At 41.4% G+C, this 27,618-nt stretch overlaps 1 protein-coding gene across 1 annotated transcript; it reads right to left on the bottom strand.

Moving 5' to 3' along the window:
* Nucleotides 1–2,566: 2,566 nt before the first annotated feature.
* Nucleotides 2,567–26,737, bottom strand: rbm38 (RNA binding motif protein 38). Its single transcript, XM_085344195.1, has 4 exons — nt 26,320–26,737; nt 24,747–24,870; nt 21,474–21,528; nt 2,567–4,059 (listed from the first exon to the last, which is right to left on the bottom strand). Exons 1-4 carry the CDS (start codon nt 26,539–26,541, stop codon nt 3,708–3,710), a joined length of 753 nt encoding a protein of 250 aa, XP_085200321.1. The 5' UTR covers nt 26,542–26,737; the 3' UTR covers nt 2,567–3,707.
* Between the last annotated feature and the right edge of the window lie 881 nt (nt 26,738–27,618).

The following is a 27,618-nucleotide window of genomic DNA, read 5'->3' on the forward strand; positions in this document are numbered from 1 at the left end:
CTTCACATACACACACACAGACACAAAACTAACCCAGACAACTCACGTGTAGACTAACACCTAACAACATTTTCCGGTGCCACTCTAAAAACATGCAGGTCAATCACCTTTAACCTCAACACACAACAACACTCCTCTACACCCAGTCATCTCTCTGTATTCTGAACTGGACTTTGTGTTTTCATAAATGGTGACCAGAGATTGAACCAGTAGCCGCCCCGTCTCTTCCTGCCCGCCTCTTTCCTCCTCCCAGGCAGGCTTTTGATCTGCAATGCAGAAACGTGTGGAAACCCCTTAAATCCAGCAGAGAAATTTGAGGAGGGGAGGAGACTGGGGGGTAGGACGGAGGTGAGGCGGGGATGTGGGAATGATATGTGAAAGGGATAAGAGAGCATGGGGCAGGTGGGGGTGGAGTAGAGGGGTGGATAGAGAGGGCAGCACTTCTGGGTTTGTGGTCGTTTCAAGTTGGGTTAGACCAGTGAAGATGGGCATGCTTTTCATTATTCACAAGAATTCTTTTTTCTTTCTTTCTCCATTTTAGTTTATTTTTTGTTTTGTTTTCTGCACTTCCCACACAAGACGTGGATGTATGATACCATTAGATTTAACCAGGGTTTCATTATTTTCAATCACTACAATTTATCTGTGGGTTTGTGTTTGTGTGTGCGCGCAAGTGTGTGCGTGAGAGTGAGTGTGTGCCTTTGTGTGCGCCTGCGCCTGTACGTTTGGGTGTATTTGCAAGTGAGTGCGTTTATGTGTGTACGTGTGCGACCGAGATCGCACATACAGTACTTTTTATTTCGTTTTACCGCTCTCATGTTTCGTAACCACTGATTGTGCTCATTTTTTGTCCCCACTTTTTAAGACATTACCATTTCTCCTCCGCCTTCACTGTGCTATTTGGTATGATATTCATTTTTACATAAACCATCTGCTTTTTTGTTCTGAATCAGCGCAATCCAAAGCAAATGTTGTATCCCAGACTTCAAGAGTAGGTCTGCTGATCGGCTGTGCGAGTTTTACATTGAGTCTCCTTTTATTATTTGATCCTTAACTGGGAGCACAAAGCGTTTCAATAAGAATTTCAATGAAAATAAACATAAAAAAAACTTGATACGAGGGTCGGCTCATCTTTGCTTTTTTCGCCTTTAAATGTTATGAATGCAATTTAAATGAATGCAAGAGGAAGTGTGAGTTGTAATAAATAATCTTGGCCAGAAGAGGGCATAAAGAGCACATGGGATAGTCTCACATCTAAAATTAGACTCATAGACTCAAAATCATAAACGACAAACATTCAGAGTGGGCTCTCGTTTTGTGTGGGTGTGGCTTGAGTGACATATTGCTTTAGATTAAGGGAGTGTCTTTTGGGTAAGACAGGATCAACCCCACATCAGGACTATTGCTTGAGTTTGATAAGAAACATGGTTAAAGCTTTTATTGTAGATTACAGCTGATAAACTACAGTATTTACAGACTCAACCTTTTTCAGAGATTTGACACTTTATTAAGCCGCATCACTACAGTGAGCAGTCCCTTCTTTAAGAAGAACTGCTGCACACACAACATACTAAATCCTGCTGCTGGAGTGATAAAAGGAAATCCCCCAATTTAACATTTAATCTAAATAAATCCATCCATCCTCTAGAGTTGTCCTCGCTGTCATGGAGTGAGAGGTGGGGTACTCCATGGAGCTGAGTTAGCTTACTGTTTATAGATGGAGAATTAAGTATGGATATTTTCTTAAGAATGTCAAGTCAATGTCTTCAAAAAAGGGCACTGATATGTCATTGATATGTCTCTTTGAGAATATTATTTTATTATTTTTCTTTTGCAATGGCAAAGAATGCCACCAAATATTCCTTGATCCTGGATTTACCTCCTGATCACCTTCAAGTCAAGACCCACCTCTTGTAAAATATAATTCTCTTACTGTAATTCTTACATTGCTTTTTAAAAAGGTTATTTTCAGAGTAAACATACCAGATCCACAACCTCCTTGACCACCTTAATAGTATCAATCATTAACAATACAGCAAATCATACAAGTTAAAGTTTAGTGAAGTAAAAGTCAGAAATTCCTCTTTGCTTTCTCGACTGAAGTCACATTATATTCATTTTATTCCATATTTTCTGCTCTGTGTGCCACAGTTTGAGAACCACTGGTCTTTTGGATCATTAAACAAAACACATCAGTGCTGTGCAGTAAATATAAAGTAAATGCTTAGTTTAACACTGAGAACCAAAGAAGGAGAAAAAGGCAGGCTTTCTTGAGGCCAAATGTAGCTAAACAAGCAAGACATAATGTGTTGTTTAGTGGCTCTACTGGCTGTGATTGGCTGGTCAAGGTTGATGATTTTTCATTGTAAGAAAGGCAATTAACATATTTGTAAAATCTATTGCCTTCAGCGGGTTTCCAGTTCACCAGTGTAAAGCAGCTCAATGACATAATGAAATGTAAATTTTCCATGCTGCTGGTGTATGTACTGTCCAGAAGTACTCAGATTTGACCTGCTTAAGAAAAAGATAGCACATCTCATTTAGAAATATTCATTTTATTTTTGCATATTTGTTTAAGATGTGATGTATGGCTTGTTTTAAGACTACTAAGATGATGCGGCGGCACCAGGAAACTGCAGTATCACGACTAAAGAATCTCTCTGATTTCTGCATTCGAGGAAAAAACAAAAACAAAGAAACAACTCTGATCAGTACAAGAGGCTAGAAAAGAAGCTCAGACCTGACACCAGCATATACTGCATTATACCGTATGTCTCTCACTCGCTGACACTCACAGAGACCAAACATGGACATACACACACTTTTGGACATCCACATCCAAATACATTTACCTGATCTGTATTGACACCTAAGTAACTGAATAAAGACCGACTCCGAGGATGCTTTTGCTGCAAAAGTTGAGAAAGCCTACAAAGCAGCTACAGGAACTTCATGTGATGGCTAATATGCTTGAAGTGTTAAGAAAGTCGATCTCAGAGTGACAATCTAGCAGTAGCATTACACAAAAATATTACACCAGTGTTGTCTACCTTATTAATGTTCCACCTCTGTCATTAATATTGCATATTCTGTGGTAATTACTACATAACAAATTGCCAGCAGTGGAGAAAACGAACAAAAGGGAACACAATAAACATTTTGTTTGTTTCACATGTGAGACTAATAAAAATGACAAAATGAACTAAGTACAGAGACAGATCTCTAAGGCCATAGACAGAAAGTTAACCTTGAAGAGGAGGTAATTGGAGCTGTGTTTCTGAAGGAGGAACTGACTCCCAGCTTGGCTAGAGCCCAGCATTCAGCTCAGTACCTTTGGAAAAACTGCAGCCACAGCATCATGTCAAACATATTTTCTCGTTGTCTTTACCCCGAAGTCAGACTGCCTCCGAACTCAGCAGCAAGAGAAACATCCAGAAAATTACCAGTCGTCTAATTCCAGTCTCTGAGTGCTGCCACTGATGAAAAACATTCAGAGTGTATGCTGATGACAATAGTAATAGAACGTTTTCTTTAACTATTACAACAACAATAATAATAAAAAAACAGGAACTAGAGTGCTCTTGAGAAGCCCTTTTGATTATATCACACTCTCTTCCACTTCTAGTCTCATCCTGATGATGTCACGAGTCAACAGTCACGCTGTTTCGAATCATCAAGTCAGCAGCTGCAGCCATGCTCAGAGCTGCTCACTGCATGCGGTCTGGCTGGTGCAGAGGGTAGTGGAGGAAGGCCTGCGGTGCAGCAGACACAGCAGTGAGTGCAGCTAGGGGAGGATGGATGGCAGCCGGAGGGGTTGGTGATGCTGTGATAGTGGGCGCTGGCGTACTGGGGGAGAAGGTGTAGCTGAGGTAGCCAGCGGAGGGTGACGGCGATGGGGTGTAGGGGTACTGCTCCAGTCCTGTGGAGGCATAGGGCGTGTAGGCGGGGCTGTAGTCTAGGTAAGGGGAGGTGAGAGCCGCTGCTGTCGGGCTGAGGTGAGAATGGAGCAGCAGGCTGGGCTGGAGGAACGTCTGGGGGTAGACGTACTGCTGAGTGAGCCTGGAGGGACACAGAAACACATGTTTGGTTAGCAAATATTAAGTAATTCATTATCTGGTTTTTACAAAACGGTAATTAAATTACTAATTATTGCAACTCTATTACCATTTCAATTATTTATCATATAAATATTAATTTTTTAGTCAAGAAATCAATTACCATATTGTTCTATAGTAAAAACAGAAATATACACTTAATATGCTTAACACTAAAGCACACATAATAAAATAAACGTGGGACTTCTCGTTTTTAATGTGTTTATATATAAACATATAATATGTTACACACATTTTCTCATGATCTTTCAGTAAATTCTTTAAACTCAATCACTGAAATCATTAAAAAAATTACACTGACTGAAGCACAACTGTTACAAGGATAGGTCTGTAGGACTTTGTTGAAAATTGTCATATCATTTGTAAATGTAACTGATGAGTCTTTATTTATTGTTTCATTATCGTTTATTGTTAAGATCACTCATACCTGTTTAACAGCATCTTTTGGGGTTTAAGAGTTTTGGGGAACTCTTTGGGAGTCATGTGAAAAAGCAAGTTTTTATGGAATTTTGCAGCCTTACTGCTTTCATAGTAGATAAGAGGGAGAGTATGTGCCAGGTGCGTGTAATTAAGTGCATTTGATCAATAAATCAATCATCAATAAATGTGAGAAACTCTTAAAAAGCAGAATTTTGGGTAGTTTGCTAGTCTGCAGCATTCAGCTGTATGTCAACCAAATGCCACAATCTTCCCAGGAGTGGATGTCCCATCAAATTCACTCCAAAGTCTGACGATACAGTGCAGTCAGTCAGGCTCTACAGGCATCGGTTAGCATGTTAAATGTTAAATGTTAAAGTTAATGATAGCACAATCAGATAAAGACTGAATAAGTATTATTTGTTTGACTGACTCTGCCAAGAGAAAGCCTCTTCTCCCCATAAAGTACACGGCAGCAAAGTTGCTTCTGAACAAAGCAGAAGAGTTTTGGAAAGACAAGACCAAAGTGAAGATGTTTGGCCATAATGCACACCACCATATTTGAAGCAAACCAAACACAGCATATCAGCACCGCCCTGTGTTCATATCAACACCTCATTTCAACTGTCAAGCACACCACGGTGGTGGTGGGGGTGATGGTTTGGGTTGTTTGCACTCACAGCACCTGTACACCACGTTGTCATTGAGTCGAACACGATCTCTTCTGTATACCGAAGTATTCTAGACTCAAATGTAGGATCATCTGCCTGAAAGCTAAAGCTTGGTCCAAATTGGGTCATACAACAGGACAATGATCCCAAACACTGGCAAATCTACAACAGCATGGCTGAAAAAGAAAAGAATCAATGGCCCAGTGAAAGCTCATATCTCAGCCTGGTTTCCTCTGTACGCCACAGTAGGTGCTAGAAAAGAAACTTAAATGACATTTTAAGAACTATTGTCCTCAGTTTCTGCGTTGGAAATTATAATTATTTCGGCTTCTACTGTAAATCAGTTGATATTAGCATGTTAGCATGCTAAAATGCTAAACCTTGCTAATGCTAAAAATTAAATAATCCAGCATGTTTTTCATTGCTACTGTAAATACATTAGCATCACGTACTACAAACACATGCTAACTTATGTAATTTGTATGCAAGTCAGTGTGTGGTCTGACATGTAGCTTTGCTTGGCGTTAAGTCTTATTTATTATATCTTTTTAAATGTATATCCTACAAGTTGCACTTGATGTTAGTGCAGATGTCTCAAATTAGCCTATAACGTTATAGTTTCTGGGTCTTTTCTGCCAATTTTAAAACCTTTTTTCATGCAACAAACAAACAAACATACAAATAACCAAAAAAACCATTAAGATATAGAGAAAAACAATAAAAATAATGTAGGTCAGTACATGTTTTGTATGGGCAGAGTGGTTAGCAAAGACAAAAGATGAAGCTGAAATTCCTCTTGAGACTTAAAAGATTGTCGTAAAAATCACACACACAGGCCTGACAACATCCATTTCTGTCTGAATATCCAATGGCAACATCAGGGAAATATGTGTGCAGAGCTGCCACTCTGTATATCACTGAGAGGTCTGATTTTTAAAGCGATGGTAATACGAGATGCTCTACGTTCACAGTTTCTTTAGCAAATGCTCATTTTCTCTATACCCCAAATACTGAGTCCTACAAAAGGTTCTCCTCCTCCTTAAAAAGCAATTATCAGTTCTGCTCCCTTAAAATAGATCGCCTCCCTTGTGTTTAAGTTTAATTAGCACACTGCCTGAAAAAGGTTTAAAAAAAAAAAAAAAGACGCTTTGATCCTAATGAAACATTTAGGTAAGAAACACTAAATTGCAATAAACTATTCTTATCGGGATTGGCTTATGTTTCAAAAAATCTGTTTTGCTTCCAAAATATGATTTCTGGATTTGACACCTGTGCGTGCGCACGCACACACACACACACACACACACACACACACACACACACACACACACACACACACACACACACACACACAAGCTGCCACAATAGATGCATGGTATGAGATTGTCTGCACTTGGAGCCACAACAATAATGAGAGAAAAAAGCGCTCCACTGTCCTCTTGTATTCAATCATGTCCTTGCCTGAGGCTGCCCACTTAACCTGAACATCCTCAGTTACATCTGGCAAAAGCAACAGCGATCATATCAAAGGAACTAGGTTATGCTACGCTGCTTAAGTAAAAACAACAGAACATGACAGTGTTTAACACTACAGCCTGCAGTCAGAGTCATTAACCTGACAGTAACCTTGTCACTGCGTCTGAGCAGGTGATCGGAGCAGTGAGAGGCGGTCTGCCGCTGCTCCTGCTTACCCCTAAACAGAGAGAGCGAGCAGGGATCAGGTGTGATTACACAACAAACACTGAGTCTGCACACAGCCACTGTGCTGTATACACAACACACAGACACACGCCAGTATGTGCAGGATAGCTGCCAGTATAAATACAGCATCCATATATTCATTTTAAGCATTAATCAAATTGAACTCTTCTTTTGAACTTATTTTAACTTATCGTGCCCTCTGATTGGTCACGCTAAACAAAATCCACAAACCTGTTTCCCCCTCATCACCAGAGCTCTAATGCTAGATAGCTGCAGGCTTAGTCTGATTGGCTGGTGTAGGCAATAGAAAGAAAATTTGATATTTTTTTTTCAACTACTGCTGATTCATGATTTCTGAAAGTTGTTTTTGTTTTTTATTTAACTAGTTGTGCGGCTGAACTGGACAAAAGGACCAAAAGAAGAACGATGGGTAAATAAAATACCACTAAAATACCACTAAAGGCAGTATAAGTGAAACTGATTCTGAGGTCTGTAATTCAGTTGCTTCTTGAGACTACGAGACTGTCCATGACCATTTTCATGGTTTTGGATTTGTTAGTTTTCCATCCTTCCCTCCCTTATTATTAGTCTCATCTGCGCTGTCTTTCACGGGTATTTCAAATTAACCAGCCACCCTCTTCAGTGTATATCCTTCCTGTGTTCCACCTGTGGCTTTTCAGATTTCCTGTGGGGTTTTGGGTTGTTTTTTTCTTTTCTTGTGTTCATTGGTACTTTCCCACAGATGACCTTTTGCCAGTTTTTGGACCTTGCCTTCGCTGTTTGTCCTCACTGGCAGCCTTTAAGTTTAAGGCCACTGCCTGTTTTTGAAGTTGGTCTTTTGGCTTTTATTCCTGCTTCCTGGTGTCATGCATACACAGGCACTGTTAAAACATTAACCACAAAAATGTGGGATATTTTCTTATCAGGTGTATTTATAAATTGCAAATATGTGACTCCTCTACTCTGTTGCTTCTTTAAAACCCCTGAAAACCATTCCTTTTCTTCTATAATATTAAAAACTCATTACTAAATTAAAAAGAAAAAAATGAGTTTATAATTTATTAAATATCATTAAAGTTTGATTTGAGTCTTACAAAATTCTGATTTGGTAACTTTTTACAAACTTTACTCAATTTTTTTAAAAAAAGGAAGGAAGGAAGGGCCAACAAAATTGCTGAAGTTCTGGCTGGCACGACGAAGATCATCATCTGCACGGTTTCAACAACATATAAAGTCAAAACAAAGCTGAAGCTAGCAGCATCCTGCCTCCTCGACCCCTCTCTATCCCATCTCGTATCCCCCCGGAGCAGAAGTGCAGTGTCATTCCCACGGCTGTGTGCCGCTGCCTGCCTGCACCGGCCTGACTGATCCAATGTGACAGTGGCATCGTACGAGTGGGAGCTGTGCCTCGCCTCTCTTCTCCCCGTGCCTGGCATCATCGCATCACTGTCAAACACACATTTATACATGCGCACAAACACGCACAAACTCAAAGGGGACGTAGACAGGCACGCAAACTCTAAATTACAGCGCGCACATTGAATCACACAGTCGAATACGCCACATCCCGAAAAAGTGAACACGCAGGAAACGTAATATATGCACACACTTAACAGGTTGTGTGTAGTTAGTTAAGCAGCTTAGAAGAGTGTGTGTGTCGTGGGGGGAGGGGGGGGGGGGGTTCAAGCATGGCAGGACTAATTGGCGCAGCTGCATGGGTGTGCACTCACTAACAGACCCATGAGAGCAGAATAACCTCCACCGACTCTGCTCTCCCTCCCCTCTCTGGGTTCGCTCCCTCACAGCCATCTTCCACGTCTGCACTCCCCCTCGCTGTCCTTTCTCAAAACCAGGCAGCGCCATGAAAGAGAGAGGATGCACTGACCAAAGAGAATAAAAACCCAAACATCCATAAAGGGGTTTATTTGTTTTTTGAGGGTTTTTTTTGTTGTTGCTGAGGTTCAAGGTCGGGACTCCTTAGACGAGGAACGAGCGATGCTGAGAGGTGAAGGATCAGCCATCATATCCCTCATGCCTTAGGACAGCCTCGCTTATAATAGTACAGATGAGAGAAGTGAGGAGAGTGAGTCAGTCAAAGACACAAACACACACTCATGGAGAGACACACGCATGACCCTCCGTCCTCTGTCGATAAACACACACGCAGCTCGAGGGGGGGTGAGTGATAGAAAGGCCAACATCAGCGCCGGACACTCAGCTCACATGTCAGCAAGCAAGCAAGACATTTAAATCTGATTCATTCAAATAAGGCTGACACGGAGAAGAAAATGTCAAAAAAAGGAAACGTCTCCTGACTTCAACCAGTGGCGTGTCTAGAAAATTTTTGTTGGGGGGGCCAGGTAGGGGCACAGATTTGGAGAAGGGTGGCAGATGTAATTGGCAGATAATGTTTAAAAAAAATTTCTACCAACCGTTAACCATAATTCAATAATCCTATAAACCTAATAACCAAATGCACTTTTAACTCTTATTAGAATGAGATTTTAACCACTACGGTGCAAAGTTTTTAGATACTGCGTTGATAAAGTACAAGAGATACAATCAGTGCTTTGTCAGTGTTTACTCAGCATTCAAGGACAGCAATATTTGCATAGTATTTTTACTGACATATAGTGCACATATGTTTTGGACAAAAACATTTTTGAATATTAAAATACGAACATTTGTAACATACAATTGACAAATTAGCCAGTTCCAATGTAAAACTTTATCTGCCTGTTAAAAAAAGAAGATAATCTTCTCACAAACTGGTGTTTGATTTTGAAACAGGAAAAAAGTGGAGAAACAACTGAAAAGACTAACATTTGAATAAAACCTGAAAGCAAGTAAATACTTTCTATGCTGCCTTATGGTAAACTTTGGTAATATTGATAAAGAACAACACTGGCTGATGATGAAATACAGTCAGCTGGCATGGTGACACTGCCAGTATTAACCTGCAGGGCTGGACTGGGACAAAAAAAATTGGGCATTTTCACTACAGGCCGACCCACCAGGTAGTAAAGCCATAAAGACTTTGACTGAAAACAAACGCTGTTGTGACAGTGATGTACACTGTCTTGTTGGTATATGTATGATTTCTATACATTTTACGTCAGATAAAAACTTTGGTTGTAAGATTTAGATAATTATTTAATAAAAACTAGGTATTTTAAATGAGAATAAGAAAGAAAAGTATTTCTTTGTGCCTTTCCCTGTTAATGCCCTACCTGCCCCCTGGCAAAACTTTCCTAGATCCACCCCTGCACAGTTACCAGCTGTCAGCTACATAAAAAAGGATCCTGGTGTTATTTGCCTCTCAGAAACAGTTCAAAACTTCCCTTCAACTCATTCATGTGACCTAAAAGGTAAACCTGTTTCTCCATCACCTGTTCAGCTCTGATGATTCAGTAAGGACATCTCCTGGTTTCATCTTCATGTTTCCCTCTCACCAGATATCCAAACCGACATAATGACCAGCAGCTTTACAGCTGTGGCTCCAGCAAACATCAGCTGATACTAGAAATTAATATTAAATACATTCTAACAACAGCTGATCAAGCTTAAACGTGCTGCTGTTGTTTAGCGCAACATCTGCTGGTTTCCTCTTTCTGGTGCAAAGTGGGCGATAAATAAACAAGAGAGAAAAGCCGATCAGCTGATCATTGATCAGTTTCATGATTGAAGTAGCAACAGGAGAGGCAGGGGGAGAGAATGAGAGAAGAAGAGGCAGCTGTGCAGCGTAAAGACAGAATAAATCCAGCTTTGTGTCTTTTTCCATTCTAGCTAAAGTTCAGGACAAACTGCGTCTCTTCTCAGCTCAATACGAAACGTGTAATATTTTCTCTGAATGAGGGACCATTCCATTTTTAAGGAGCCGTTGGCAACTCTACTAACTAACCTTATGAATAAAATAAAGTTCACTATCAGTAACATCATAGCAACCGAACAGCTGTATAAAAACTCCAAGCTGGCTAGAACGCAGTATGAGTTATTGCAACTGACGGTAAAAAGTCAGCACAACGAAAATAAACTCCACCTAAACTTAGTTCATATCTGACCCAGATAGACTGCAGGTCATAACTTCTTACCTGAAGTTCAGTTCACCTGACACTCGGACTGGCGGCTGCCTCGGGGCTCTCCTCCTGCCTCCCCTTCCCTCATCCACCTGCTGGCCTCTGTGGAAGCCCCGCCATAGCCACCACCAAACAACGGAGTTATTTCTACACATCGACCTGCATCTGGCCAATCCACCACCTCTCATTGTTCATGCCATTACAAAAAAAATAAAAAATAAGTCAAATAAGCCCGATGGCCAGTCCAGCTATGTTAACCTGCAACCAAATCTGCAGCTCCATACAGCAATGTTACGACTTAGATTACATCTTATAACTCATAACTCTTATGTTAGCTCCCCTCAGTAGCATACTGTCTGAAATATTCCACAGCTGCAATAATTCTTTAAGTGTTATTTTTTTCCTTGGTATTCTAATTTCACCTTAGTTTACTAAACTCAACAAACTTAATATTACTTACCGGGACATTTATTCTGTCCTCATTTTCTTTCACCGAAAAATTGTTTCCTGCAGTGCCGTCTTTCGTGCTTTGCTCTCCTACCTTTGCTAACCTGATGCACATAGCGCAGAAGCCGATGCTGCATTCACTTACACTCGGATATCTGAGCGTCACCGTGAAAACATAATCGGACATTTGATATTTGATTGAATTTTATTGTTTTGCCTTTGGGGTGGCACCTGGGGTGGCCAGTCTGGTTGGGGGGGTGGCCTGTGCCCCCCCAGGCCACCCCGCTGGACACGCCATTGACTTCAACCCATCTCACGCCTGAGTTTTAATCCTGCACATGTCAGTCTAATGAACGCCATCTCACTTCCATCTGACGTTCACTTGTTGCACGAATAAAAAAAACATTCAAAATATCCTGTTCCGGACCTGCATTTATATACTTTAACGGCTTTAACTTTTTCCAGGTTTAAAGCTTTCATTTGAAGTTATTTGTCAGCTTCCTAATGACATCAAATATAATCATCAAGTAAATAAGGAGCTTTCAGGTCCCCGTTTGCTTTTGATTTCAAGATTTCAAAGGATGTTACATCAGTTTTTTTTTGCCTTCAAGCCATGGCTTCTTTCAAAGTAAGCCCAAATTCATCCATAAAGAAAAGAAAATGTTCAGAACTGTCAAAATGATGTAAAAATTTTACTTCAAACACACATCCAATGAATTGTTCAGAATTTTAATGTGAATGTACCCATTTGTAAGGGTTATAAAGAAGATATCGAAGATATTTAACTCAAAATACATGTTTATAACTTTTCCTTTATAGATTACTCTGTGTTGATACATGTAGCTGGTTCTCAGTGTAATACTGAGAAAACCTGTTATGAATGAAACTGCTCGCTGTTAAGTTATGTGTAGTCCCTAATCTTGCTTCCTCAGGCCAGTGTCTGCAGATGTGTGCACATAAAGTGATTGACATTCATCATGTTGATAAATGAGAGAGTACAGACCATTTGTGGTTGCTCTCTAATGTTGACACAGAGCTAAAATGAACTGTGGAGACACACTTAAGCAACTGTTGACAATCATATTCAGGTAGGCCGTGGAAGTAAAGCTTTTAACCTATGTGGCCGATGTGTGCCGAGAAAAAATCCCCAGCAGCAGCAGCCTGAACCGTTGATACAAGGCAGCATGGATCCATGACTCTACCTTCTGAATGTGACAGCAGAAACTGAGATTCATCAGACGAGGAAGCATTTTTTCCATTCTAGCTGACAGGAGCGGCACATGGTATGGTCTTCTGCAGCTTCATGTGCAGTTCACTCAAGAGATGGTCTTCTGCACACTTTGGTTACAGTGCTTGTTTATTTGAGTTACTGTCCAGAGATGTGGCCATTTTCCTCTGACATCTAGCATCAACAAGGGATTTTTTAGCTGGAGAACTGCCGCTCACTGGATATTTTCTCTTTTTCAGATAAACCTAAAGATGTTTGTGTAGGAAAATACCCGCAGACCAGCAGTTTGTGAAATACTCAGACCATCCTGTCTGTCGCCAACAACCTTTGTCATTCTGATGCTCAGATTGAACTTGAGCATGTCGTCTCTTCATAGCCGCATGGCTAAATGCACTGAGCACATGATTGGCTGATTAGATATTTGCATTAATGAGCAGTTAAATGGGTATACCTAATGAAGTGAGCGTATTTTGAATATTTTAAATAGTTGTTTATAGCAGCTGGAGCTTCACAACCATAATTGGGAACTTCACTGAGAACAACGTTTGTTATTTTTCTGCTTTTTCTGCTCTGATTAAGACTTAAACCAATAGTTATTTTCATCAATTTCCTAGAATAACCTTCTGGGTGAGTACAATCCCCATTAAAGTCTTCACAGTGGTTTGTTTTAAATTGTTTGCATGTTCAGTTTACCCCTATGTAAACCACAGAGAAGCAGCAAATCCTCACAACTAAGTGGAAGTAATTTACAATGAATCAATATCAGTGGATGGCTAATCAGTTAATTGTCTGACGGTGGCAGCTGTAGCTCTGAGCAGTCATAGGATTACTTTACATGATGCAAACACAAGACATGCCTTTCTCTTGTCACATTTCTGGCAGGTTGGCAGGTTTTTGCTGTGAGGCGCCTGCAGGAACACAGAAGTGTTGATTTAGCCTGAAATGCGAAGTCACTGCTCATTAAAAACTGGCCTCGATCTATATTTTATGCACTTTATTTGTCAGCATCAAGGCATCAGTGGGAGACAGAGGATGGGAAGATGACTTTAGTACTTAAATGCACATCAGAAGAAAAAAAAAACATAACCCGATGTGGAAGAAGTGGAAAAAGATGCAATCAGAGATCAAAATGTGTCATCTTTTAACAGACAACTGTGCTCTGTGTGCTCTGAAAAGCTTGCAACACCATCTCTTTACATTTTTTGTTAAATGAGGCTTTTCATCCAACAGAGGTGTCGCTCCTAATTGGGTCCCTGGGTAAGAAAAATATCCACCTGAGGGTTCGCCGTCTACCTAAACCCCCCTTCAGAGAAAGAGTGATGACTGCAGACTGAGAGGAAAGAGAAAGAAGGATTATTTAAAGGGGGAAGAAGACAAGAGGAAGAATGGGAAAAGAAAATCAGACAGGGAGAGATACGGAGTTACGGATGTGAACATATTAAACAAGTCGACACGTTGGCGCCCGCTGAGGCCGTTCACTGATTTCCTGATGTTTCATTGAGGAGCGTTTTATAATAAACGCACATCACACGACCCTGAAGCTTCACTGAACCCAGCCACAACTTCATCCACCCACAGGTGTGCTTTAAGTCTATCACCCCCTCCTCCCATCCTCTACTGCTCTGTTCCACTGCTTCAACAGGAAGTCCCCCCTCCCTTCCCCCACGCCTCCACCTTAAATAGACTCACCGCACATCCATCTCCCTCACCCTCCTTTATTTTCACTTAAAAGAAATTAAAGAGCAGAAAAAAAAAAGAATCTCACTTCTGCCAAGCAACCGCATCGATGTTGCTGCAGCTTCTGGGTGCTGAAGGCAGACAGCAGGCGGCTATGGGCGACAGACGCCTGCCCTCCTCCCTCATATGAGAACATGCTCCCCCACAGCCCTCCACCCTAACTCAGCTGTACCTCAAAGCCACATTTGGCATCAGTCTGTCCTCTGTCCTCTAAAAACTTAAAGCAAATATGCCAAAGCAGCAGACAGCGAGTTGCGCTTTGTTTGAGTTTATTTTTGATATTTGCTGTTTACTGTGTGAGTTTGTGTGAGCAGACAAAGGAAGAAAGCCCACTGGGAGCCCCACAGTGATGATGGTGAAGTGGGAACAGGGGGCAGCAAAAGGCATGGGGATATATTTAGACGAATCTTATGTCTAGTAGTTTGACGTTTGGGAAAAACATGTTTGTTTGCTTTTCTCGCACTGAGTTAGATGAGAAGAATTTCATATCTGTCCCTTAAATATGAAATGACGGCCAGCCGCTGATTAACTTTAAAATTCACCCACTAGCTCCTCTAAAGCTCGTAATTATCATGCTAGAACTTATTTAAGTTACTGCTCTGAGCCAAGAAATAGTCTGATTTGAAACACACCTGGTAGGTTTTTATCACTGGAAGGGAGCTGTCATTCTGGCACATAGATCCTTGTTTTTGCTTTTACAGAATTTTTAATTAGTGACATTTAAAAGTGCTTATAGGTGGACTTTGTTGACAAACCCCCACTTACCACTTAAAATGATAAGAATAACCTTTCTGCTAAAGGAATATGCATAATTTCTTATCACTGAAGCCTCCTTGACTCACTGGTTATTTGTTTTAATAAATCACAATAATTCACCATTTTTTTCAAATTCTAATGAAAGTGCATTCAAAAATAAATTATAAACTACATTTTATCACAATTACAATCAAAGTTGGAGCAGATTTGTCTGTTGCACAAGCATGAGCGCAAAACATTTGAAAATCTTCTATTGTCCAATTTTGATGAATTGTGGTCTCAGTTTCCAGTTCTTAGCTGATGAGCTAGCTGACTAGGTGATATGCATTTAAAGATTCTCTCCTGCCTTCCCATCAGCTTGAAGCTGTCTGGCCATTCTCCTCTGACCTCTTTCATCAACACGACATTTTCACCCAGAGAACTGGTGCTCACTGGATATATTTTCTCTTTTTTTGGACCATTCTCTGTAAACCCTGGAGATGTTTGTGTGGTAAAATCCCAGCAGATCAGCAGTTTCTGAAATACTCAGAGCAGCCTGTCTGACACCAACCAATATGCCACGTTCAAAGTCACTTAAATAACCTTTGTTTTTTTCTCATTTTGATCCGATGTTTGAACTTCAAGCAGCTTGTCTTGTCCATGTCTACTTGCCTCAATGCACCGATTCGCTGCCATATGATTGGCTGATTATCAACTAGTTGAATGGGTGGAACTAACAAAGTGCATATTTGCATACACAAATGCAAAAATGCAGAATAAAAAAGAAACTGTGACAACGGCAACATCTTACACACACAAAAAAGATCCCAATCAGTTCAATAAATTTAAATATGAAGATCATTAGTTAGGGAAAACAAGTCCTAGATTTATAATCAGAGAGAAAAGACACCCTCAGTTAAAGTGAAAAACGGTGAATGCCCAACTATCTTGTGATTAAAGACTGGAAAAGCTACTGTTCTTTCTCAACAGCATGACCCTGTTTAAACTTTGGACTATTTCTTTTAGTTGAGCCTAAAATAAAAGTCCTTCATGCAGCCAAGAAATGTTTGAAACTGACTGCAGTCATACTGATCATGTCACAGACACATCGAGCCTCGGAGCACAGAGATCTGAGCTGGGACAGATGTGCCCTTTGCACGTAAGAAACTGAAAAATCTAGACATTACTCAGGCTGCAAGGTTTATTTATCCCCAGTTTAAACATGTAATTTCTGTCAAAACTGCTCTCCAGATTAAACAACTTCTCTCACATTTGTTTAAAGAGTCAATATTAGCTCAAGTCTCCTTCTGTCTGCTTGTTTCACTGTGGTGGATTCAGAACAGTAGCAGTGGTATCCTACATTCATCAGAACGCCCTCCTCAAACAGCAGATTTGATTTCTAGAGATAAAAATCGACGTTAGCGGTAATAGCAGTAATTCAAAAATAGACAGTTTCCTGTTGAGAAAAAGGCAGTAACCTGCAGCTGTGGTGCACTGAGACCTCCTGAGGTTAACGCTGTGGCAGACACTGGTATTGCTTCTTCTTTTGCAACAGATTTTTCCCTAAACACACCCTCGAACAATGAAACTCAACTTTGTTTACAAGACACATCATGAACTGATGGTAATATGACTTCGAAGTAGGCAGTGTTGGAGAGGAAAAAACAGAGGGGAATGCTCAAAACGAATGTATTTGTTTCACTTTTTTTCAGCACTGACATGCACACAGTTGTTGCACACATGAGATTAAAAAAACCTGGGTGGTTGAAATCAAAGCAGAACAGGCTGAGATATCTTAAACCAAACCAACAATATTAGTCAGAAATTAGTCATCTTTGTCAGCTATGACACAAAAACAGCCCAGCATTTGCTAGTTTCAGTTCTCAATTGTGACAATTTGCTTTTTTTTTTTTTTTAATAGCAACTCTTCAAAATAAAAGCCCACTCAGTAGTTTTCATTGATCTGATGTTTGGGAAGCTGGAGTATCATCCGGTCGTCGGTTTGAGTATGCCCTCATTCAAATCTAATGCTTTAAATAGAAAAAAACTATAAAATATAAGCGGCTCATAGCAGGTCTTAAAATTAGTAAATACAATCTAAGATTAACTGTAAAATATTAAATATTAAACTGCTATTATATGACATAATGTGAAAAACTAAGTACACCCTTACTGGTTTCATAGCAATTACAAGACGGACGTAAGAGCGGCTTAACAATTTGACAGTCTGGAGTGTTCAGATGTGCGTTAACACAATGCCAAGGAGTAAAGGCATCATCAGTGATCTTAAAGAAGCAGTTGTTGCTGCCCTCTAAAAGTCCATCATTCTACAGCGGAAAAGATTATTCACAAGTGGCAAACATTCAAGGCTGCTGCCAGTTTTCCAGGGTCTGGACATTCCAGCAAATTCGCCATCTCTATTAAAGCAAAGGTTTAGGCAATTTGCTGGTCTGGAGCATTCAGATGTGTGTTAACATAATGTGCCAATAATCTTCCCAGGAGTGAACGTAACAACAAATCCAACTGTGAAATGCTCAGAGAAACTGCAAAAAAACTAAGATTTACATCTCAGACTCTACATGCCTCAGTCATGCCTGGCGAAAGTCCATTTTCTCTATATAGAATCTGGCAACACAGCTTAGGTTTTCAAAGTTGAATCGGAAAACAACACAATAGGAACAATGTCCTTTGAACAGACGAGACCAAAGATGCCATGATGCACACTGTCACATTTAGAGACCGGGGGGGATCTTGGCTTGTTATGCAGCCACAGGACTTGTGAACATTTCAGCCACCTTTCAGTTGACCATGAACTCTTGTATGGTATTCTAGAGTCAAACGTGAGGGGATCTGTTCAACACCTAAACATTGGTCTGTGTGATGGCGACAGGAAAATGATCCCAAACACACCAAAAACTCTAGAATAGCCCAGTCAAAGTCTGCAAATCTCCATAAAGTGATGCAACAGACAGTTATGCTGATAAAGGTGGCTCTATCTATTTAATCATGGAGTGCTTTGTTTGTTTTTCACACACTGCTTCTGCATTTTTGGTTTAGTTTGTGTTGAATAAATAATGACACAATCTAGTATGACATGTTGTTGTTCTTCACAGGCTGCACTTACCTAATTTTAAGAGATGCCAAGGGCCAGATGATGTTTTATGTCCTGATATGTAAGATGACTTTACCTTGACTGTGTTTTAGTATTTTACACCACAGTGTGAAATAAAAAGTATAATTCGATAATTAGGTTTAAAATTACCTGTTGGTGGATTTTGTTAACAGACCAAACAAATGTGCTTTTTAATCCAATGTTTCAGTTCATACTGACAGAAAACAGAAAGTGTTCTTGCTTCACCTCATATGTCTCATTTATTTTCTTCACAGATGTCCCAATAGTTTCTCAGCAAATTAAACCGCCACCTGCAAAACACACACGCATTACACACTGCCTGAATTTGGAGGTGTTTTAACCCTAACAAACAAAGTGCCACCTGTGGTTTGTGTTTGCCTTTGGGCTGTGCCAGGTGATGTTTTCAGCTGTTTTTCTTCAGTCTGAGGTGTCAAACTGTGACTCTTCCTGCAAGCAGAGATTAACAAAAGACTCCCTCTGCGTCAAATCTCCTCTCGCACTCTGGGAGACTTTCTATCAACCCCTCATCACTCATTCATAGACTCATCTGGGTCAGCCTCAATTCCCTCATCACTCATTCAGAAATTGAGGACTGCAATATTAATAGCACTCAGAACAGTTGAGGTTTTTAATGGACTTTTCTGTAGCCGCAGGATCGGAACTTGTCAGCCTTCAGAAAATCAGAGCGAAGAGATCATTTCCAAAACGCTACATCCTGTAAATTCCTTAAAATACCTCTAAAATATAGAAGATCCCATCGCTAAAACTTCAGATTTGTGACAGCCAAAGACCAAAATAGCAGCTATTTGATTTTGAAATGAAGCTCAAAAAGTCAATAGCAGCGCCAGACACACAAAACAAAATCAACAACTGTGACAGTTGGTAACATCTTCTCCTAAGATCACCTCCTCACCGGCGATACACCAAACATCTGAGTCAAGACTAAGTAGGTGTTGACAGAAGAAGAAGAAGAGTCATCCATCCAGTCATCAACAACAACACATCAGCTGGGTTCAACCTGCACCGTCTCTCTACTGTCTGCAGCAGTCTATGATATGTGTCACCCCCCTTGTTTTACTCAGGAACTGAGTCATTAAGATTTCCTTTCTTGTTCACACTGAAACTCTGGGACACTGAATGAGAACGTCTGTCACCCGTGAATTACACAAACCCAGAAAGGTTTGATTCTTTCCAAGAAACCAGCACCAGCTCACCAGCACGATACATCTGTTGCCATTCATCTCTTTAGTAATTTGGCATTAAATCCTTTGTACTCTGATACATGAGATATTGACATACACCGTGACGTTGGAAACCAGTTGCAAAACAGGCCTTTTTCCTGACTTAGTGAAAGTGTACAATATTTCATAAGAAACAACACCTCTGATCAGGTGCAGGGCTGAAGCATCAGTGTGCAAACATCCACACAGATTATAAACTACTTAAAGGGAAATTAAAGTGAAACCGAGTGTTAAAAATACTTAAAAGTGTTTAGTGCAGCTGCTGGCTGTACTTATCATACTGTATTTTCCCCATCTTTTTAACGCTTCTCCTATTCCTGTCCTGGGGTAGCATGTTTGTGTTGGTTAAAAACTCTTTCAGTAGGCAAATACCTAAATGGACACAATTGCAGTGGCATCATTTAATCATTATTTGCAAGATGTGTGAATTTTGAGAGAGTAATCTTGTCAAACATGGAAAGTTCTGTAATAATGTTTGCAGCGTTTGATTATGGTAGTTGCGCTAACTGTTGCATGTTATCTAGGGTTGTGCCACAGCGTACCATCCACAATAATTCCAGCACAATGTTTCAGCATAAAAAGTGTCATCTCATGATACCAATGGTATAGCAATGCCATAGATTAAACATCCCTAACACGCACAAAAGCAAAGCCCAGACATGTCTGAGAGGGAGAGCAGGAGTGCTTAAAAAGGGAGCTACCTAAATTTTTGGAAGTGGAAGGTGGAAGTGGAAACAGCAAACTTGTTTCAACATTTGAGGCAAACATAAACCATTAAATAAAACCAGATTATGAAGGGCTAGGGTTATGAGGACATGTTAGCGGTTTGTGTTGTGCAAGCCAAAAGTAAACAACTCAACCGAGCATCGCTGGAGCGCTTGCTAGCTTCACTCCATATGACAGGAAGACCAAATAGTGTTGAGCAGTTGTGTTACACTTAAAACTTCAGGGAAAACACTGCCTAGGCTACATTTGTGCTTACATTTGACTCACGCTGTGTCACTGGATATTTTATTGTGTCACTACTATTGCGCTATAATGCTGCTGTCTTGTCACCTTGTGGCAATAAATTCACACTTCAAATAAAGGCAGTCTGTCATCAGCGTCAGAATCACGGTGGAAAAAAGGGATGCAAACTGCCCTTCATGTTGTTTGCAGTAATAAATGCTGCTGCCTACAAGCTTGCTGTATTAAATAGACACCAAATAACATAACAACACATAAAATATCTCTGCCTCCATTAACTAGAAGGCACTGGTGTTGCTATATGTAGTGATGACAGACACTTGCCTTTCTCCTACATCGAGGGTCAGCATAACAACCAAGATTAAACTTTTATTGATTGTTATGGGTATCCATATACACAGCTAACTGCAGTGAGCACAGTAAACATGTTAGCACCTGCATGTTTATAGACTCTTGTTTTTCCGGTTTCCTGCCACAGTCTCTATCTTGCAGCCAGTTGGGATCATGTTCAGGGTTTTTAAAGGGTGTTAAAAACACCACTTTCTATTACACAACTACACAGTGACTCATGAGTGGCACTACGGTGATGCAATGAGAGGAAGGAATGTGAGGAAGCGTGTGTGTGTGTGTGTGGAAGTGGGAGAAAAAGAAGGGATGGGGGAAGTTTGACTAAAAAGCTTGTTGCCTCAGTGAAGCCCAACTCATGCATGAGTGAAATTCGGAATTGAGCTTCTCATGGGTTTAATGGACCAGAAAGAGAGAGAGAGACAACAGAAGACATCAAAAGCCAGTGCACCGATATAGAAACGGGCACAGGGTCGAATACATTCTGGAGGCGCTGCAGAGTGCCAGCGACTACCGAGACCCAAGTGCAGAAAAGGAGCGAGTGCTCACAAATGTCAAGGGCGGAGGAGTGAAATGTATTGTGTTGAGGAGGAGGAGGCAGGTAAGAGAGAGTGAGAGAGAGAGTGTTGGAAACAGTGGTATTGATTCTTCCCCGTCTTACCCATACTGCCTCTGAGCCCACGTAGGATGGACTTGCTGAACTCCAACAGAAAGACCTGCAGACAGAGACAAAGACAAAGAGAGAGGCAGCGGTAAGGCGGGATATTTTAGCTACTGGCTATACAAACAACAGAAGAGACGGGCAGACAAGGACAGAGCTGCTCTCTCCCTCTCTGTCTGTTTTTTTCTCTCTCAGAGGTTAGCATGTATACGGGAGTATCACAGACCGACTGTTATTCCCCCAGCATACACACTCATACAAATAATGATGCACTCTATTGCTCACAAACATCTGTGACCTCCCTGCCTCCAGACTTCATCGGGAATCAGCTGAGACTGAGTAAGAAAGGAGAAATGTATCCTCCTCCTCCTCCTCTCTGCACCTCCTCTGACTTCATCTTTACATTCCTGCAGCTATTTATTCCTTCCCATTCCTCGTTTTTACTGTACTGACATGACTTCATCAGCCCTCCTCCTTCGCCAGGACAAAGAGGAGACAGGCACACTGTTATTTGCTGCTCTTAACAGTCCCGTCCCCTTCTTGCTCTTTTTCGCCTTCTCCCCGCTCTCCTATTCTCTCGCTACTCTCGCACACAATAACAAAATACCAAGCGCTGCCATCTCCCATCAGCTGCATGCTTGGGGAGTTGCGTCGCAGCCCTCGCCCAGAAATAAGGACACACAGTCAGTTGTTGTTGGCACCGCTGTTTGTCAATCACACCTACACTCTATGGCATTTCAGCCAGCACGCTTTAAACGGAGTAGTGAGGGAGAGCTGCTGTCAAGGTCTGGTGTGCACCCAGATGTTGAAGGGGAAGCACAAAACATGTGCGGTGGTGGTTATCTCTGAAAAAGCCCAGCAGCGCAAAAGCTTGTGCGTAAACTCAAGCACACAAGGAGCGAATGTATGGTGGGAATAAGCAGCTGGCTGGGGCGACGAGCATGCCAGTAGTCGTCCATGATTTATCCAACTAATGTCACATTTAAGCATATATTTATATTTTTTGTGATTTCTCTTGTCCTCCACAAAGCTCTGGGTCAACATCCCTTTCAGTAAAATGTAAATATGTAGAGATTTGAAGCCTGCTTGAGAGCATTTGCTGCCTTTGTTCATTCAACAACGTAGAAGGCCTTTAGCTGGTTAGAAGCACACTTACTGTAAATCAGTCTGATCCTATTCAGAATGTGCTGTTTACATGGGACACAAGAAGACTTCATATTTCAACAGTATCCAGATTTTTGATTGTCTACCTGCAGCTTTTTTACATTTCACACGACAAACAGTGTGCTGGATTCAGTTTCTCAGTAAAGGAAACTAAAAGTAACAGTACACTTTAAGGCTTACAATATTCTGCTTCCTTTATACTTCCCTATTATGTTTTTTTATTTTAATGTAGTTGCTAACTACAAGCTGTGACAGAATGAGGTAAAACCTGAATAACATGTTTATAACATGCAGTTTCCCAATCTGCCAACACGTACCCTGGACATGTGATCATAACCAGGGTCTTCATGCAAATAAGTGTTATTCCAAGCCTTCCGTGCAGACTATCACAGGCTGCGATATTCACCTTCATGATCTATCATATTCACATTATTCTTTCAGTAACGTCCGTGTTCGTCAACATCCACAGAACGGTGGCTTGTGAATGAATTTATTCAGCTGGCACCTGGTACCCAAGCATTGAGTGCCAGCTGCTTGTCTTCAGCTGGCACTCAAGGCTTCGACTGATAAACAGTGTCTGCTCTTGAAGTGATGCCCAATTTATGCTTCAGCGGGAAATCTAAGTCGTAACCTACGACGTAACCAAAACCTCCAACGTAGCCTGACGCGCACCTCCCGAGTAACATAACTACATGTCGTGTTGAATCAGCCCGCAGCTACTGTGATTGGCCTGTTCAGCATTGTAGACGCCTCCTGTAGATTTCTGGCTACTTTTTTCTCCAATTTTTGAAAGTTTTTATTCACTGAGAGAATAACAATCATCATCTCAGTATGAGAATTAATAACCACAGCGTTGGTATAAGGACTTACGAATGTTGGCAAATTCCTAGAGAAAGATTCCTGAAAGTAACAGAATGGATATGGGGGAACGTTTGTCTCTGGGAAAAAAACAAAAAAGAGCAGAGACTGCATATGAAACACCGTCAGCCACTTACATGGGCTTCAGAAAGGTTCCCCTGTGCTACTGTCACTGACTAATTCTGCCCCCACCCCCATATAATCTAGAAAACTAAGTATTTGTTGTGGCTTACTATACTGTAAATCTCAAACATGTTATCTCTTCCACGTTGAAGTCTTTAGAAGCCACTGCCTGTCAATTTGCTACATTATATCCCTTTTTTCCACTTATCCAATTCAAGGTCAAAGGCTGTAGGAGAGGGTACATCCGAGACAGGTCGCCAGTCTGTCACAGAGCCACCACAGGGTGACAGACAACCATTCACGCCTACGGTGAATCACCAATTAACCCAACATGCATATCTTTGTACTGTGGGAGGATGCTGGAGAACAGAGAGATCATGCAGGCCTCAGCAGGCTGGTTGCTATGAGGTGATGGTCTTCACCTACACGCGACCATACTGTCCTCAAATTACTAAATTATATTTTTTAAATAAGCCTAGTGATAGTGCACTGTGGAAACCTCATATACCTTATTTGGTGCCATAAATCCTTAAAAACATTCAAGAAGTTTTTAAGCCAGTAGTGAATCTCAGATGCGCAAATACAAGTGGTCCAAACTGCACTTCCACAAAGCAATATTTTCTACTTTTTTAAGCAGCAGCACTCAAAGTCATCCAGAGGTGCCAAATTTAAATCAACTAAGATTTTTGTTTCTCGTGGTTGCAGGACCCCTGCTCTAAATAAGCATTTTTTAAAACTTTTTGTGCCATTCCCAACTTGAAACGTCAAGAAAGTCACGTCTAACCTCCACAATTTTTATCAATCTTTACCAATAAAAAAGTATCGAATTAGAATTTCACACTGGCATCAGCAAATTAGTTTTTTGTTTTTTAAAAAATGTTAAAAAACACACTTATTCAAATGAGTTTCACTTCACGTTTTTTATTGGTTGTCCTTCCCCTGCCGGTGGTTGCATGCACCAGTTGTGGGAACCACTGCTCTAAATACTCACCAAACCACCAAAACCACTCACTTAAAGCTCACCTTTTCAAACCTTCAAATAGCATTTGATTAAAAAGAAGCTCGGTGCTACCTCTTGTTTGATGAGTTTTTGAAGAAAGAAAATAGACGCAGATTAACGATGCTTACTTGACTGTGAGCTGCGAGGTTTCGCCCCCAGGTACGCCAGGTTCACATTGGCCTTCCTGCCGTCGATGATGGGGTTTGCGTCTTTGCACGCACGCTCTGCCGCCCCCCTGTCCACCATGGTCACCTGTAGACAGCGTCACAGCATTGCACATTAAGACCACTCATGTAATCTCTTAAACCGACAAAACTGCAACGCATGAAAGCTTCTCTACAGTCTGGATGCCAGCATGAGCACTCGGATGAAGCAACACAGAGGGGTGACCCTGAGGATGCTTCTGTCCTCGTCTCCTTAATCTTTTTTTTCTTCCTTTTTTTGCAGGACAGGACACTGACTCCACTACATGAAAGGAGAAATGAGTGTGTTTTAAAGCTGCCAGTGGAGCTTCAGCTGTGTTGGTGTGGGTTGAAGTGTAGGAGGCAGACTTTTTTTCCTTCACCCTGGCCTGCCAAGGATGAAATGCTAGAATCTACCTTGAGGGACTGAGTTGAGGAGTGGGCAGAAAGAAACTGGGAAGGGGTGATACAGGTTAACACACACACACAGAGTGCAGTTACACCACAATGCAGAACCACAGCTGCAGGCTCCACTGCCAGTAAGTGGAACAGTGAAAGTAAAACAGCTATGCTTGCTTTCATTTTACAGCATCAGACTCTGGACTTTTATGCAAACATAAAGCAGTGAATGGTTTTTAGATCGCTGTGGTTCAAGAATTAAGACCTCTAAAGAGACGTCAAGTATGAAATGAGCACGCTGCTACCCAACTCTCAAAAAAGGGAGGGGGGGAGCTCAACACATGGCTGCTTCAGCTGATCAGCTCATTGGCTGCGCAGTAGGTAGAGATAATCTGAAGTTCAATACACATTAACTCAAAGTCACTCAGACAAACAACCAAAACCCAACCTGGCAGAGGGGGGAAGGGCTGTGAGGGAGGAAGTCAACATGAAACTGCTGCAGCCTTATCTTGCAGAGCCAACTGACATGTCACACCTCCGAGTCCAGGGACCCCCGTCTCCCCACCCTACACACACACACACTCTCACACACAAACACAAACACACAGACGACACAGACATCTGCCCACAGCTGCAGCAGCTTATTACCAACTCAAGTGTATCTGTGTGGGTGTGTGTGTCCTTGTTTTGTGTCTGTTCGAGCTTCCATTTGTACTTGGGGAGAGTGGAGATAATTGATGACACACTTATAAGTTATAACCTGCTTCTCATGCTTCTGGCATGTGACTGTCACCACCAGACACGCTGCACATGGCTCCTGCTTGAACAAAGTGGCAGTGTCTGCAGCGTGCAAGCCCGAGACACACACATTAAAAAAAGGTTCCGATGAAAAACATAAGAATAATGTAATTAACTATTAAGATAAAGTCACTTTAAACTGATTAGCAGCTACAACAGACGTGGGCTACTGTGCTTTAAGCGCCCTCCGTTTAATTAGATTGGAAGTTGCTGATAAAACCTTAATTAAACGCTCTTTTTTGCTTTGTTTATTCACTCTACATGCGTTGAGTTGCTCTCTGATTCTAGCAGAGAAAAGGCAGATGAACTTAGATTGACTCACAAAGCCGTATCCTCTGGATTTTCCCGTCTGTTTGTCCGTGATCACCACTGCCTCGTCGATGTCCCCGAAAGTCTCGAAATATTTCCGAAGTGAAGCGTCGTTGGTGTGATAAGGAAGCCCGCCGACGAAAATCTTGGTGTAAGTTGTGTCTTTTTCCATGGTGGGGTGCATTATCTCTAACGGAACCCCGACCAGCTGACCTAAAAACAGCGGTGAACTCATGCGGCTTGAAGATAAAGAAAAAAAAACGCAACACAAAGGAAAAAACAAAAAACACAACACGACAGTAGCGGAAACTTTACGCTCTGTGGTCACCGACAGCCTATAATAACGCCAACAGCGCGTCCATGACTCGCAGCCCCCGGTTGCCTCACATATACCGCTTTTAGATGTGTACTTGTCTTGGACCCTCTTGTCTCCCGTCCCTGGAAAAAAAAAAGGCAAAGTCTCCAGGCTTGGACAGGCGGTTACATGCGCCCACTCTGTTTCTGGTCCAATAGACGAGCGGTGCGTCTTTTCCTATCCGCGCATCCCTCCTCCTGCTCCACCCTACCCCCTGCCGCCACACACACACACACACACACACACACACAGAGGAAACCCCCAACTTGGTCAGTGAAATGATGAAACGGAACAGCCGGATAATTTGGGGACCAAATGTCTCCAGGAAAAACCGGATCGTGTGCGCGCCTGAGAATGCGTTTGACTTGAAGCTTCGGAGAAAGTTGGTGCGAGGAAAACAGTGATGAGAATGACAATTAACCAAAAATACACATAAAACCGGCAGTTTGTAAAAAACTTTGGACTTTTTCGTATGGCAAGATTCCCACAGCATGGCTTTAAGGAAGAATTATTTTGAACTAAAGTTCGCAATTAAGGTTTTAACAAAACCAGCCTCCGCGAGTGAAGCAGCCAAAAATGGTGCTACTGTATAATTTACAAGAGATAAAATACTATTAAGGAAATTTGTTCTCGATTAAGCTAAAATATGCCAAGTTCCTCACCCACTACAAAAGCTCTAACTGTCCTGACTGTTTGAACCAAACTAACACTCCACAGAAGTGCTGGCGGCGCTGTGAAGCAATTCACTGCACCCAATAGTTCCCCATTCTGAGTAACTTCATTAACATGCATGCGCTGGAAGTCATCCCCTGAAAATCATTAACCGGTGGACGAAGTTTCATAAAGAGTAGAGGAGACCTTCACATCTCCAACCTGCTGATCACCCATTTCTCCAACTGAAACACTGCGTATTTATTTAACCCTCTGAGGTCTGAATCATCACAAGTAGTATATTTT

Source organism: Diplotaxodon limnothrissa, linkage group LG20 (assembly GCF_057381915.1).
Source record: "Diplotaxodon limnothrissa isolate DT_005_m linkage group LG20, D_limnothrissa_male_GT1.1, whole genome shotgun sequence".
NCBI classification, from domain to species: domain Eukaryota; kingdom Metazoa; phylum Chordata; class Actinopteri; order Cichliformes; family Cichlidae; genus Diplotaxodon; species Diplotaxodon limnothrissa.

Excerpts from the sequence above, each read along its gene's own strand:
- rbm38 (XM_085344195.1), bottom strand. The coding sequence starts at position 26,541 with ATGAGTTCACCGCTGTTTTTAGGTCAGCTGGTCGGGGTTCCGTTAGAG. Across the intron at positions 21,529-24,746 it reads ACCTCGCAGCTCACAGTCAA|GTCTTTCTGTTGGAGTTCAG; the intron begins GTAAGCATCGTT and ends CTCTGTCTGCAG. Across the intron at positions 4,060-21,473 it reads TGGGCTCAGAGGCAGTATGG|GCTCACTCAGCAGTACGTCT; the intron begins GTAAGACGGGGA and ends GTGTCCCTCCAG.